Source organism: Gavia stellata, chromosome 19 (genome assembly GCF_030936135.1).
Source record: "Gavia stellata isolate bGavSte3 chromosome 19, bGavSte3.hap2, whole genome shotgun sequence".
NCBI classification, from domain to species: Eukaryota; Metazoa; Chordata; class Aves; order Gaviiformes; family Gaviidae; genus Gavia; species Gavia stellata.
The window spans coordinates 1,529,917-1,545,887 of NC_082612.1; the positions used below are offsets into that span (position 1 = coordinate 1,529,917).

Below are 15,971 nucleotides of genomic sequence, written 5' to 3' on the forward strand. Positions count from 1 at the left end.
AGTGAAAGCACGAAGTATTCAAGGAAGCAGCAAGCTTGAGCAGTGTGAACAACCCCAGGTTCCTTTTCAAAATGTCAGGCTTTTTTCCAGACACATGTTTTGATTTAGGGCATGTAGATCAGTGAGGAAAAAATTCTGTTGGCTCAAATGTTAAGTATCTTGTGTTAGTTTCCAGGTTTTTTAATTTGTCACCTTGGCAGTTTTCTTTCCTCCCCTGATACTGGGGCTGCATTTATAAGCCAAATGCTTCTCTGGATGGTGAGGCTGTTGGCCGTGGGGGAGAAGGTAGCAGCTGTGAGGATGTACTTTTTTTTCATTTAAGCTAAGAGAAAGTTGAGGTGTCCAGAAAGAAATCGATATGAAGAGCAGCTATGCTTCTAATATCAGTAAGCACAAAACTGGTTGTCTAATATCTGAACAAATGTAAAAGACACTGACTAGAGTAGTCAAATGGTGCTGGAGCGAGGTTTTCTGACAAAGAAGCTTGACCTTTTTTCGTAGACTCGTAGCTGGTCCTGTACCAAGGCAGGTACATATAAAATATTCTAATAGTGACCTAGTTTTGAAGACGTGGTTATCCCAGGCATGAAGTAATGATGTTTTATAGAATCATTTAGGTTGGGGAAGAGCTTTAATGTTGAAGTACAGACTTTTAGTTAAGTTTTGCCACTGGACCATTAGAGTAGATGGAGGGACAGCGGGAAGGATTAACCTTTGACTGTCAGTGCATTTAGATTTAATGATCAAGCTACTTGGTTACTCTTTTCACTGCTCAAGACTGTGGTGAAAACCTTTTGACTTATTGAAAACTTAGAATATTTTTGTTTGGACACTGTAAAGATTCTGTTCATTGCCCTTGGCATGTTCATTTCAAACTTGAACTCTGCACAGGCGATGTTGAAATAAATACTACCAAAGTCATTACCCATAAAAATTAGTATCTTGTGTCAGTGAAATGTGCTGTAGGGATATGAACTATATTTGTCCATGAATGATTGTTGAAGCACACTATGCGAACTGTAAGTGAACATGCATATTCTCCTCTACTAGCATGCATAAACACATTTACGTATGGATTGTACAATAAAGGTTTTTTTCCTTGTGGGAAGAGAGGTGTTGGATTTGAAACGTCTCTTCTTTTTGTTTCTTGGTTTTTTTTTATCTCCTCCTCGCTGCAACACTATTGGTATAAAAATAGATGCTACCCGAATTGAGATCTTAATACCTTTTTTCTTAAAAAAAAAAAAAAAAATCTAAGAACTTTAGTAGTGCCTCCTGTAATTGAGTAGATGCTCCCCAGCCCCCATGTTGGGACTACAGCAGTAATTCTTAGCAACTGTTTAAAATACATGTGCTACTGTAGCAGGGTTAACTTCTTTATATGTGGATTATTTGATGATCATGCTTTTATATTATCTGAACAAAGCATATTTGGTTAGTTTCCAGTCCACTTTACCATCTTCATTGGGTTCTTTTGGACCAGATGTGAGAGTCAAGAATCATGATGCTTGGTAATTCCATTACTGTTTTGTGCTGCTTTAAGTTCCTTTTTGAACTCGGAGAAAGAAGGTACATACGCTAGCTTTTCCAAGTTCTTCGTTGTGCCCCTATAGGTGAAGAGCGGAGCATGAGTTGAAACTGACAACTTGTTATCCTCCTATGTGAAACCAAACTGAAGTTGTGGTTTTAGGTTCTATCTCTGATTTACAGTCAGAATAAGGGATGAGACAAGTTCAAATTAGATGCTCCAGTGAATGATACTTCATTGTGATCTTCGCTTAGTTCTCCTCTATACAGAACTCCCTCAGGCCATAGTTTTTGACATTATGTCAGAATATTTTTGGCTTAGCTTCTCTGTGTTTCTTTTAATTCATACCTAGAGTGATTTGTCTCGTAAGATGAGAAAAGTTTTCAAAAGGCACTCCAATCTAAAGATCGAGGGAGTTTGAATCTTTAGTCAAATACAAGGTTAATCATACTTTTTCTAAGTTGGGGGTTCTTTGTTTCTCCCGGGGACGTTTATTAGCTTCTTCGCTGGGCTTTGGTATAGGAAGTCCAGAAATTAAATTAGTAATGGATGAAAAAGATAGCTGCTTTGCAGAGGCGGGAGTACACAAATTGCCATGTTAGGATACAATTTTTGTGGCATCTATTGAAAAACTTACCACTTCAAATTAAATGTAGGAGCCTAATTACCAATTCATGGCGGTTAGGGACATGGCTGATAATTAAACGCATTTGAAAAATGAACAGGACTTCAAGTTGGGCATCAAGGGGCATTATTTTGATGTTCCATAAAGTTACTTGGTGGTGTGTACTAGATGAACGCTGACAATATGTGGAAACCTGCATTTCTTTCATTTGCTTTTGTTAACTTGACAGGAGAAGGGTACAGTACTTTACTTTCTCCTTTGCTGATCACACTGATAGACACCTGTAGAAATACTGGAGAAAAGTCAGGGAGAAAAACATTGAGTTTGTTGAAGGAAAAAACCAAAATGCAGGAAAATGGGAACTTTTCTCCAAAGGCTGTTTTAGATTCAAGTTTGCTCTGTACTTCTAAACATTATGTGCACGAAATGAATTTCAGGGAAGTGTGGCAGTCAGTGCTATTTTGTGTCATGTCGATATACGGTCATCAACAGTAAAATGATACTACCTTTTGTTTATCCTAACAACCTTGACCAAAGTTTCTGCAAAGTGGCTCTTAAGAAGCTTCCATTTCTCTCGTTTTAACAAATTCTGCCATGTGAGCCTCCCGACACTAGCGCTGTTGCTTTTTTGTGATGTTTATGGGGGGCAGGGTAGTGGGGCTTGAAGGTTGGACAGACTTTCATATGAGAATCTTCAAACTGTTTGAAAAAAAATTGCATAGGTACCCATTGATTGGACTTGTTCTGCAGTTCTGCTTCTAAAGGTATGGAACTCCTGGTCCAAATAATGGCTGACTTGTTGTAGGAAAGAGCTTTGTTTTTTTTTTAAAAAAAAAAAAAAAAATTTTGTGGTGGGCTTCTAGAAATCTTGCCAATCTGATAATTAGCTATTTGTTTGATCTAATACAGTTAACCTTTTCCATAATTGTTAAATTCAAAGAATTCAAGGTTCACAGATTGGGTTAACTGTATAGAAAATATGTATTTGTGGAAAAAAAAGTTTTTAGGGAGTTATGTCTGTTGGTGGGAGTTCTGTCCCACTGTCCATTTATTGTCACGTTAAACATTTCAAGTGAAGTGTTTTGCTTTTATTAAGTGTAATTATTCTGTTCAACAGCAGTGAGCGGAAGAGCATCTGCAATGTCAAACACTCCTACCCACAGCATTGCAACTTCTGTCTCCCAACCTCAGACGCCAACTCCGAGTCCTATCATTTCTCCTTCAGCCATGCTACCAATCTATCCTGCTATAGATATCGATGCACAGGTAAGCCTGCAATTGTCACTGCAGCACAGGCGCATGAAGCTATTTTGCTTCTGCATCCTGAATAATTCAATGATAGTAAACAGCTCTGTTGTATAATTAATTGGCTTCTAGAGACTTGATTTGCTACTTTTAGAAAGCCTGTACAACTCCCTGGAGAGTTGCAACCCACTTTATTCTGTGCTCTTGCTGAACAAAAGAGAAGGTCTCTGAATGACTAAACACTTGTATTTCTTATTTCTTTGTTGTCAGAGTGTTGTCAGAAACAGCAAAGTAGTCTACTGACAGAAATGAAATACTTCTCTGGCCTGATACCCTAAGACAAAAATAAGCCTTAAAATGTTGCACACTGTTTTTTCCGGTTGTGCTTGAAGTTCTTGGCCCATGATCACCCAGCCTGACAGAAGTATGAAAGTACTGAAACAAATAATTTCTGTAGACTTTTTAACAAGAAGAAATAATTCAGGCTCTCATTTCCACTAAAGAAAAGGCATTTCTGTACTGAAAGTAACTTTAAAAAGGGCTACTTTATGTTGACTTGCAGCTAGCTGGCTATTGGAAAGAAAAAAAGGCATGCGTATACTAACTAGCATATGTATATGCATAGTTCTAGACTATACATAACATGGCTAAGATGCGGGCAGTGTGGAGAAGAGGAAAGGCATGAGATTTTTGTGGAGAAAGGGAGAGAAACCTCTGGACAGCCGGTCTTGGCTACTTCAGCTGCTCATGGCACCTGACTTGGTTTCTGCTGTGACCATATACAGGAGCTCTTGCCATAACCTGGCCGGCCTTGTTAGCTGGTAGACACCAGGGCAGATCAACATTAGGATAAGTTGCCAACTAACCTGGGTCATAATAGAGTAAAGTAAAACTAAGTTCTCATAGTAGTTAAGTAATGTGTGTGTATTTGTGGGTTTTGGGTGTTCTTCTTGGTTTGGTGTTTGTTGTTGTTTAAGAAGAGAGAGATGATGTTTTAGTCAGTCCTTGTGCTGTAACTAACAGTGCCAGTGATACTCTGAGTTTCTCAGTTGCTCTTTCAAATAGAATGGCGGTCATTTACATGGGCCCTGGCAACACTGAGAAATTAAATGCGTATTGTTTCATTGCAAATGTTTAATAGGGAGCATCAAGGTTGATAAGGGCTCTGTGCTGCTATCGAGAGCTGTCTACTGCTAGAAATGCTCAACTGGAGTCAGCGTATGACTGCTCTAAAGGGAAGAAATTTGAAAGCAGAGCGTAAGCTCAAAGACTTCTGTGTATTTTCAGTTGTTTGGTTCTTTTCTTTTACTGTGATATGTGGAATCCTGTAGCTGATTTGTACTGTTCAGAGGCTTCAGCAACAGTAGTGGTGAGATTGGGAATTTTTCCCCCTTTTGGTTTAACCGGAAGGTTAAGAATTAAAGGTAGAATTCTTATCTTCATTATACCATCTAAAGGTCACAGTCAAGCAGTGGTAAAGAAGTTGATCTAGTTAGCAAAGCACAGAGGGAATCTTGGTTCTTCAAGGATCTCAGGTCTTGTCAGGAGTTGTTCTCTAATCTTCCAACAGAGCTGATTTGACAAGTAGGATCCTGTTATCAACTTGAACACAAAAGATAACTGTGAGGTAATGAGTAGACACGTGTTAAGCTTGTAGAAGCTTTTTATTTTGTCACGGGTATAGTTGTACTTGGGCTAATATGCAATATAATGGGGTTGTACTTGAAAAAGGAAGTCTTTATCTTGATGTCTGTATGATGTCTGTTTCTTTTAGACTGAAAGTAATCATGACACAGCGTTGACACTTGCTTGTGCTGGTGGCCACGAAGAACTAGTACAAACACTGCTAGAGAGAGGAGCTAATATTGAACACAGGGACAAGAAAGGTAGGTATCTCGCTATGGCAGTACAGACGCTCTCTGGTTTTCCAGTCTGTCACACTAAGTAAATACACAAAAAGCATAGTCTTTATGCGAAGCTTTTAGGCTTGTTTTTCTAGTGGTTTAACTTATGTCACTTAAGCTATGGATGTGTACTCTTCAATCATCCTTTTTCATTTCAGGATTTACTCCGCTTATTTTGGCTGCTACAGCTGGTCATGTGGGTGTTGTTGAAATCTTACTGGATAATGGAGCTGATATTGAAGCCCAGTCTGAGAGAACCAAGGACACTCCCTTGTCTTTGGCTTGTTCAGGAGGGAGACAAGAGGTAAAGTAAAACTTAGGTCTTCAAAAGCAGTGTGTAGATGACATACTGTGTCAGTATACTAAAGCAATCTTCCAGAAAAGTTAGAGTAACTTGACTCACCATTCTATTTCAGGATGGTGTGTTTTAAAAAGGATGCAAAGAGCTTCACGTTTTTTAAGTTATATATTGCAGTGTGACTCATAGGTTGTTTTTTCTCTTTTTATAAGCTGGACCAGTGCTGTGGAGATGACCGTATGACTGTAATCATGAGTGGCTTGTTATGGGGCTTTTACCAACATTATTAGATGTAGATATGAAAGTGAATGCGATGACAGTTCTTGTCGAGAAGCTGGAGTTAGACATTCATCGGTTCCATATGAGCTAAGAGGGTTTCCTAGCGGATTCTGTATAGGCCATAAGATACTGGAGTACTGCAGATGTCTCTGATTAAAAAAACAAAAAACATTTTTCGAATGATTGATCAAAAGTAGGTGTAGGGGAAGTGTTTTTGAATGTTTAGGTCAAATACTGTATTCTGTGACTTAATTATGAGATCTGCATTTTGATATTTTTCTAATGGTTGTTAGAAGTCTTTCAGTGTATAATTCTGTTAATGTTTCTACTATTTGGATTGCAAAAGCCACAATGGAGGCTGTATAATCTGATGCAGGATCACCTTCCTCTGTGGCCATTTGGAAATTAATGAGGTTGGAGATGCCTCCTCCATTTCCGCAGGTTGTTTTAGCCGTGATACTGCGGCATTGAAAAGGTGATTACTTCCCTAGACAAAATCTTCCTGAAAACTTGTAGTTCTTCTGGCGTGTTTGTAGTGCTATCCGGAAGATCTCAGACATTGGGGGGATTAGCTGCAATGACAATCACGCGTTCTCTGGTGAAAGGAAAGGCCTGCTTTTAGAACGTCTGTCATAGCAGCCTTTGTGGCCAGCAACCTCGTACAGCAGAAGTGAATTCATGCTTACCTTTTTAGAGATTAGCTTGATCTGTGTTTCTCAGACAGTATTTCTTGGAGGAATGTGTCATACTTACTTTCATCTTTTTTGGGAAAGAAGATGGGAAAACACTGGGCTTTGGGCAATAGAGAGGCGGGATGCCCTCCCGTCCCAATTTTTGTATTTGGCAGTATGTTAGTCCTGGGATTTCACGGGAGAATATTCTGATTGAAAAGCCTTTGACTTCAGTTGTGCGGGTCTAATCTAAACATGTTTTACGCCTAAAAGCTGAAAGTGGAGCAAATTAAACGTTGCGCTGGGGATGACACAGTGGGTTTTCACCTTAGTGTTCATTTAGATTTTTATGTTGCTAGACAACTTCTCAAGTTTTCTGCAGGAACTTCATTACGGAATGTAAGCTTTGTGTAGAATATGGGAAGCTGTGAATTGTTTGGGTTGTAAATGAATCTGTAAGGAAGGAATAATGTAAGAAGTACTTGTGTTGTTTTTGCTAATGTACAGAGAAAACCAGCAAGGGATGCAAATGTTAATTTTTCTAATGGCTCTTTCTATGTACAATCTACACACCGTTCGATGTAGTGGTGTAAATGGACAACATGTGATAAAAGCATGTAAATGCTTTCTTGTTTGTTAACTTGATAGTAAACTGAGCATTAAAATGGGAGAGGATAATACCATATTCAAACTGAATCTCTGGTTTTGGCAGTCTTTCAAGACGGCTGAAATAATCATAAAAAGACCTCATTTTTTTCTCACTTTATTATACGATTTGGTATGAATGGTTTAAGCATGCTAATGAGCGATCGTGATTTTTTTTTTCTTTAAAGGAAGTTTTGCATTGGCTTTGGAAATGTAGTTGCTGCTTCATGGGTTCATGGAGGTGAGGAGTATAGGGAAGCAACTGAGTAAAATAGCTTCCTTACTATTGGAAGATGTCAGTGGTACATTTAGGCTTCAAACACATTTGCCCTGGATAGATTTGTGAGTTCGGGAGAAAACCAGATGTCATTTCTTAAAACACTGCAGGTGGTGGAGTTGCTGCTAGCTCGAGGGGCAAACAAAGAGCACAGGAATGTTTCTGATTACACACCTTTAAGCCTCGCTGCTTCTGGTGGCTACGTGAACATTATCAAGATTCTGCTAAATGCTGGGGCAGAAATAAATTCCAGGCAAGTTCCCTTTTCACCCCTTCTCTCATCGTTTTTTTAGTATTCTGAGTTTTTCACCCTTTCCAGAAGCATTTCTTGGCAACTTGACAACTATATGGAGCAAAAATCTTAATATTGTCTTACATGATCACAACCAATGTATTGTTTAATTTGTAGTAGGCTTCTTTCCCCTTAAGTTAGAAATGAAAGGTTTTGACTGTGTGTTTCTAATGCTCTTTTAACTTCCATCTCCCTCTATGTATTTTCTTAACTTCTTCCCTGTATCATACGACCAGTCGTCTTTGTCAAAGATAGAAATTTTTCTTTTTGCTCTGGTTCGTCTGCTGGATTGAAATTAGGTTTGGGTTACATGAAGACAGTGTGTGTGGTTTTGTTTATTCCTTTTTTTTCCTGCGTAGTTTTAAGGAAAGCTTTTGATATGTGCCTATGCACGTATGTAATGCTTTTGCATCTATTGGGAGGTAGAAGATGGCTCAGCTGCGCACTGCACAAGCCAAATGAAAAGTCCAAGCAAAAGTTACTTTCCTCATAAGAGATGCCTTTAAATTTACAGCAATTAAAAGGTAACATGCATAGTATGTCTAAGTAGAAATATTTGTCCAAATTGCAGTCCAAACTACTACTTGTAGTTTTAGTAACAGTTGCTGTGTAGCTGATTTTTTTTTGGTCTTGCTTAAGTATTCTGCCTTCACCAATATCATTCAAGTAATTTCAGAAATGTGATTATGATTTAAAGAGTGGGTTTTTTCTTTTTCTCTTTCAGAACTGGTAGCAAATTGGGCATTTCTCCCTTAATGTTGGCAGCCATGAATGGGCACACTGCTGCTGTCAAGCTATTACTGGACATGGGCTCTGATATAAATGCCCAGATAGAGACCAACAGGAACACAGCACTGACTCTGGCTTGTTTCCAGGGGAGAACTGAAGTGGTTAGCCTGCTGCTTGATAGAAAAGCTAATGTGGAACATAGAGCTAAGGTAAGGAGCAAATAGTTGAATAAGTCTCCAAAAAGAGCTGCTTGTTAGACATCACTTTTCTGTGGTCATCTGATGATTTTCTTGCCTTTCTGTGCAAGTTGACTTCTCTAGTTCGGTTGACTGAACTGAGCCATATATTGTAAAGAAAAGTAATGGCTGCACTTAATGGCTAGTATTTTGGGGGTTATGCAGTTCATCAAAAACCACGTGTTTCTTCCGAAGCCTTAGTTAATCTTCCGGTGCTTACAACCATAGGTATAGTAATCCATTAACTTAAAAAAAATAGAAGAATTTAATGTATTGAAAAAATAGCTAGAATTTTGGCCTAGGTATGCTCATGGTCTAATCTCTTCTGTCTGACCAGCTGCTTATATGCACAGTGGTGATGCATAATTGAAAGGGGATGTGCATGCTTGAGAGTCTGTCAGTTGACCCCAACTCTTTAAATGGGAGGAAAGGCTGTTCACTAGATAAATGGCTAGAGTACTGAGGGGGAGAAAAAAGGGAGACCAGCCACAAATATGGCATTCTGATCTCCTTTTCCCCTGTACTTAATGGTTGCCGCAGAGGAGCCCAAAAGGAGCTGCACGGTACCGATGACTGCTAGGTATTCCTCCTGCCAAAGTTACATGTCCCCTTGACCTAGCCAGGTCCTTTCTGGATGTTGCTATGTAGGGTCTCAGAATGAAGGTAGGAAATGTGATACGCATCATCTGTATAGTAAAATGGGCACTTCATGGGACTTAATGCTGATGATCCTCATCGGTTCAAGGCTGGTTGGGTTAGTTTTGAGCAACTGACAGCAGTAGGCTTTGAATTCCTCAGCACTGTGCAGCGCAGAGGGCCACTGTGCACTGTGCTGGTCAATGAAAGCTCTTCTCTTCTCGAGCCAGCTCAAGATGAGCTCACTTTCAAAATGTTGCTAAGCTGGTACAAAATTGGCCAGGTCACAATTGGAATATGTCCACCAGAAGTAGAAATATGTTGAAACAAGTTGAAATAAAAACTGGCTCTCAAGTAAAAACACTCCCACCCCCCTCGCCCCCAACTAATTGCTTATTTTTCCTGCTTGCTTGTCTTAGACTGGTCTCACACCGTTAATGGAAGCAGCTTCTGGTGGATACGCAGAAGTGGGCAGAGTTCTGCTGGACAAAGGTGCAGATGTAAATGCTCCTCCGGTACCTTCCTCAAGAGATACAGCTTTAACCATTGCAGCAGACAAAGGGCATTACAAATTCTGTGAGCTTCTCATTAGCAGGTACTGTATTTGCAAGTGTGCTGCTTGAAGAAAACCATCTTGAATATGGCCTTACTGATGACTAATCTTTCCCAATATACAATAATAATTCCCAATATACACTACAGGGTAGGAAATGGAAGGGTTCTGTGACTGTCGACCATTACTATGTATTTTTATTTATCAAAAGTGACCAAACTAAGTTCTCTTTGGTGTTAGTGTTTGATTTTGCCCAAATGGACCAATTCAGTTTTTCCTGTCTCACTGAATCATGAATTTTAGAAATAACAATTTCTTGTAAAGTTTGCATATATGGTACTCATAATCACAACACACAGCCATCTTCGATGGTACTGTTAAGTCCTTAAACAACAGAAGATGCGCACAAAACATACATCTTCATAATTTCATTTTTTTTTAGATCGATAATGATGCACATTCAGTGTAATTATCTTTCCTGAGTAGTTTTTGGGTATGTCATTTTCCAAGTAGTCGCACTGGTTGTTGGCTTGCACTTGAAATGTTTTAAGTTGTTCTGACTAAGCTAATGAAGAATACGGTGTACTGATGGATGGGAGTTAATGAAGTAATTAGAGAAGCCTCAGAGACAGCTGACAAACACATCATTTAGAGTATTAAAAATGTTTTTAGGCTGAGTTGAGGCTCTTGACAGTGTCAGAAGAAACAAAAATAAAATTTTGGAAGCTGAAGCACTCTGTGAATGCATATGTTTGATGTAAAAACGAGTACTGAATTTTACCCTATTGTTCTTGTGTTGCATGTCCAGTTGATACATGAAACAAAAATCTGGTCCAGAGTTTTGATTGAATGTGTTTGTTTTTGTAGAGGAGCTCACATTGATGTGCGTAACAAGAAGGGGAATACTCCGCTGTGGCTGGCAGCAAATGGAGGGCATCTAGATGTTGTCCAACTGCTAGTTCAGGCTGGAGCTGATGTGGATGCTGCTGATAACAGGAAAATAACTCCTCTTATGGCAGCCTTTCGAAAGGTACAATATCAGGTTCAGCTTTCGTCTTAGCGAGTATTGTCTCAATCGTCCCTATACGGTTGTTATGAATAGTACGTAGCTACCAGAAACTACATAATTAAAAATGTCAACTAATACTTGGCATTGAATCTTCAAAAATAGGTATGTGTGTCACCTGTATATTATCTGTGTTAAATTCTAGTAGAAATTTGCTTTAGAGGCACTTCACTGAGGCTGGCTGTCACAGGTCTGAGAGGTGAAAATTGCAGTGTGTTTGTGCAGAGAGGGGGAATATGTGATAGAACAGGGGGGAAATTGGATTGGTTTCTTAGGCAAGAGAGGATGGGCACTTTTGTCAAAAGAAAAGTGCGGTTTAGCCCAATTTAGCTCTAGAGATAATTGTTGTTAGCAAGGGAGTGTAGTTCAAGTGCTGCAGTACTTGAAAAATTGCAGATGACTGTAGGAGCCTGCAACTGTCAAGTTGCCAGAGCTGGGCATTTGGTAGTTTCCAAAGTAAAAGGCAGAATTATGTGAAAGTATGGCTGGAGTAAGGGCAACCTGACAACAGGTGCTGTAACTGCTTGCCTTCTCTTCAGCCATAAATGGAAAAAACATGCCTCACTGGTTTAGGAGGTGATAAAGATTCAAAAGAACCCCAATAAGTGCTGAGAGCATCATTTGAAGGAGTTGAAAATAAATATTTTGCAATGAACGCTTGGACTAAAGTGTTTCTTTGCAAACCAGAAGCAGCTGGCCCGATATAAAATATTGTCCTTGAAATTTTTTTTTCAGGGTCATGTAAAAGTGGTGCGCTACCTAGTGAAAGAAGTAAACCAGTTTCCCTCCGACTCAGAATGCATGAGATACATAGCAACAATTACTGATAAGGTAAGATTGTAAGAAAGAAAATAGTTGAGAAGGAATAGTGCTGTGACTCAGCTTTAAAGTCGATGTTAGGAATGGTCGTTAGCTTCCTGGCACACCAGATTTCAGCCAAATGATGAGTCCCATCAGAATTTTTCAGAAAAAACGTTGCAAAAAATGGGAACGTGCGGCCACAGAAACTTTGTGCGCCGTAGTAAAGGTGGTGTTATTTATTATCCATGCTTATTTTCAAGTGTTCTCCCAGCCATTACCTCACTCTGCTCTGCCTGCCTTCCTCTTGAGCAAGTTTGTACTGAATTTATGATGGCTTTTGCAGTGGGGTGGAGGTAATACTATGAGCTTCTGTTAAGAGTGTGTGTGAGCTTAAGTATGAAGATTCACAATCGTGTAAAAAAAGTTTTTACTAGCAAGAAGATAGAAAACATAATTGACAGTAAAGTGGTTTCTTATAGCATGTTAAGTGGACTGCTGGTCTTCCCTGTGGAGGTTAACTTCATTTGGTTTGTCTTCAGTGCAGATGAATAGGGAAAAAACTGTTGTAGTAAGAGAAACAAGAATAGCAACTGGTGCAGAAATACAGTTGTAATGCTTCTATCTCTTCACTGATGCACTGTGCTGCAGTTGAGTTGTTGTCTTTCTGCGTGTCAAGTTGTGACGAGCATGTTGAGGCTGAAGAGGTGCTTCAGTATGTGTTTTATTGCCAGTGGCTGTGAGCACTGTCTGCTTCCATGATGTTAGGCACCTTATGTATTTAAACATTGTCAGTGCTATAAAGCCAATATAGGTTTGAGTAGCACTATGAATACTATAGTATTCATGTATTTCCCAAGTGTCTAAAAAAAAAAAAAAGCCTCGCTTTATGATATATTTTTATTTCTGCAGTCGCTTCACCTTTTGGACCCTTCGCCTTTTATTTCATGGAATTTTTTGGTCTTGATACTGGGCATAGGTTATGAACTGTCTTTGTACTGTTTATAGCACACTGAGATATAACTTACTGCATGTTACACGTGTGACTGGAATATCAGTTTGCAAGGTTGGGCATGAAGAGGAACTTACTGTAGGGAATCTAAAGTTCTCCTCCCTTAAACTCCTGTGCGAGTAATGCAACAGTTATCTCAAGCTTACCCTTGTAATGTAATCATACATTCAAACACACGCAGTGTTACTTGTTCAGACAGAGGGTTGATGTACTTCCATCATTTTAGGAGATGCTGAAGAAGTGCCACCTGTGTATGGAATCAATTGTTCAAGCCAAAGATAGACAGGCCGCTGAAGCCAACAAAAATGCAAGCATTCTTTTAGAGGAACTGGACTTGGAGAAGGCAAGTGGAAAGAGTTTGGAGCTGTGAATATTTATTTGTTAAAATTCCAGTTTCACGTTCCTGCAAGATTGTAAGGTCGGTGAAAGTACGTATTCAAGTATGGGAGTATGTGTAATTATCATATTTGGAGTGTCTAGAGCTGAGCACCTTGTACAGGTAATCTTCGAACTTTGATTGTTATTCAGAGAAATTGGATCAAGAAACTCCAATGTAACTTTTTTTTCTGGAATAATTTTGTACCAAAAGAAGGATTACTGACTATGATTTCTTGGCCAGTGCATGATAGATGGGCATTTTCCAGTCACATTGGTGTGGATTTTAGGTCTAAACCCTGTTTTGTGTTGTAAAAATTAAAAAAAATAACTGCTAGTAACATAACTAAAACCATAGTACTGTAGTAAAAATCTAACAGAGAAATCAAAGTACAAGTATAGTGTCAAGTGAGTGCATGCTTTACATTCGAGCTAGGTGAAACCATTTCATGTTCTAGTCTTTGAAAGGGAGGTGGGTGTTGTTTGGACTGTACTGCCAAGACATACAAGGTTGCGCAAAGAATCCTGAAAATGTGTCTTGAAAAACTCTGACTTAAGTTTGCATGGTGTCTGTCCTCTGTTTCTACACTAACCTTCTGTTAACATGAATGAACAATCTGTTCAGAAGAAGTAAATACATAAAAATATGGATCCTAGAGAGTTTAGCTTCTGTTTTGTAAATATGTGAGTCTAAAATGCACGTTCAGCTTCCTAGGAAATAGAAAGCACTTGAGTTTCTTGAAATGCTTGGGACATCTTGGTAATACTGTGCCATGTGCTTGACTTGAAGCTAAGGGAAGAAAGCAGGAGACTGGCGTTGGCTGCCAAAAGAGAGAAAAGGAAGGAGAAAAGGAGGAAGAAAAAAGAAGAACAAAGACGAAAACTAGAAGAAATAGAAGCAAAAAATAAAGAGAATTTTGAACTTCAAGCTGCTCAGGAGAAAGAGAAGCTAAAAGCTGAAGGTGATTTAAAATATTTGCCTTATTTTTGAAACGCGGCCTTGATTTTATTCCCAGTATTAAAAGTGGCTTTTCTTGTCAAAACTTGAATACGAGTTTTCTTATGACCTGCTGAGCTTTCCTTTTTTTTACCGTTTCTATTTAAGCCCGTAGACTAGCATGATGGGTTCAGTGAGAGTTATGGGTTAACTTTACCATGAGGATGGTTTTGGCTTGTTTCTTTTCTTCCGGGTCCTGATACTTAAAACCAGGTCAATTATTTTTTTTTAGCTTACAAACAAAATCATAAAAATGATTAGATGAAAAAACTGGCAGTATGGAAATTCCCAATATGTATCATTCTCTTCTTATCCATCGAAACCTGGTTCTTCTGTACCTTATGGCAGTGAGTTTAATGTGGTGTACTGAGAACTGGTTTTCACTGATGGTTCCCTCACTCTGATATGCTGAAAGAAAGGGAGGACGTGACAGTTGCTTTCTGCTGTTCCATATGCTTGTTTATGTCCCCAAATTGCTTGTCCCTGTTTTGCCATGCCTGAATTCAATTTCACATTTGTTAAATTGCTACTGCATTTGTTCCAAGAAAAGAATGAAATTCTGTGTGGGTTAATATAAACAAGGGTAGAGGCTCCCTGGTATGACATATGTAATAGTTTTACAGATGTCCGCTTAGTTAGTGGTTCTGCATGTTTCTTGGAGTCTTGTGAAGTTACTCATCGGTCATTTGATAGGACAGGTCTGATTTGGAAAACAAAACCACACAAGCTTCCTCAAGCCAGCTAAATTCATACTGTTTCTTCACTCTTCCATCAGATGATCCAGAGGTCCCCATGGAGCCTCCTAGTGCTACCACTACAACCACCATAGGTATATCTGCAACTTGGACAACATTAGCAGGTTCCCATGGGAAGAGGAATAATACCATCACCACAACAAGCTCCAAAAGGAAAAACAGGAAAAACAAAGTAACCCCTGATAACGTTCAGATTATATTTGATGATCAACTCCCAATTTCCTATAGCCAACCAGAAAAAGTGAATGGTGAATCTAAGAGCAGCAGTACTAGTGAAAGTGGTGATAGTGACAATATGAGGATTTCCAGCTGTAGCGATGAAAGCAGCAATAGCAACAGCAGCCACAAAAGTGACAATCATTCTTCCACAGCTGTTACTAACACACAGAGCAACAAAAAGCAACCATCGGTTCTTGTCACTTGTCCAAAGGATGAGAGGAAAGCAGTTACTGGCAAATCATCCATAAAGTAAGTTGTTGTGACCATGCATGCCATTTTAAGGTGGTTGTTGCCCTACAGTTGAATACTGCGCCCTTGTCTTCCCGGACTTGCGTTATTGAATCAGTTGTTAGGAAGTGAATGAGGCAGTGTGTCCTGGCTGTAGTGTGTCTGAGGAGTATCAAACATTGTTGCAGTATGAACTTGAACTTAGTAGTAGCTTCGGAAGCAAGAAACATCACCGTGGATCCGGAATTATGGAATTGTTGGGGTATTCTGAGATGCAAGCATCTCAATTCAAGTAACTTCTTAAGAACAGTGCTTTTGTGCTAGAAGAGAAAAATCTGTGGGGTGGACTGGAGAGTGGGCAAAATGCAAGTGATTCTTCCTTTTTTTTTTTGACTGCATGATGATAGCATTTAATTTCTTTTAAAGGTTGTCTGAAGTTATTAACGAAGTGACGAATAATTCCTTGTCTACTTGCACAAAATCTGGTCCTTCTCCCCTTTCTTCTCCAAATGGAAAGCTAACCATTGCTAGTCCTAAACGTGGTCAGAAAAGGGAAGAAGGATGGAAAGAAGTTGTGAGAAGGTAAGCAAAACATTCCCCTAA

The 15,971-nt window shown here is 39.2% G+C and overlaps 1 protein-coding gene across 1 annotated transcript in view; it reads left to right on the forward strand.

Moving 5' to 3' along the window:
* ANKRD17 (ankyrin repeat domain 17) overlaps positions 1-15,971 on the forward strand; it is a 94,005-nt gene that overhangs the window by 67,450 nt on the left and 10,584 nt on the right. Inside the window, exons 16-27 of the mRNA XM_059826715.1 lie at positions 3,271-3,419; positions 5,173-5,284; positions 5,461-5,606; positions 7,583-7,725; positions 8,489-8,702; positions 9,785-9,960; positions 10,786-10,948; positions 11,720-11,815; positions 13,021-13,137; positions 13,960-14,131; positions 14,942-15,389; positions 15,795-15,950. Coding sequence (XP_059682698.1) covers positions 3,271-3,419; positions 5,173-5,284; positions 5,461-5,606; positions 7,583-7,725; positions 8,489-8,702; positions 9,785-9,960; positions 10,786-10,948; positions 11,720-11,815; positions 13,021-13,137; positions 13,960-14,131; positions 14,942-15,389; positions 15,795-15,950 — 2,092 coding nt within the window. The remainder of the gene's footprint in view (positions 1-3,270; positions 3,420-5,172; positions 5,285-5,460; positions 5,607-7,582; positions 7,726-8,488; positions 8,703-9,784; positions 9,961-10,785; positions 10,949-11,719; positions 11,816-13,020; positions 13,138-13,959; positions 14,132-14,941; positions 15,390-15,794; positions 15,951-15,971) is intronic.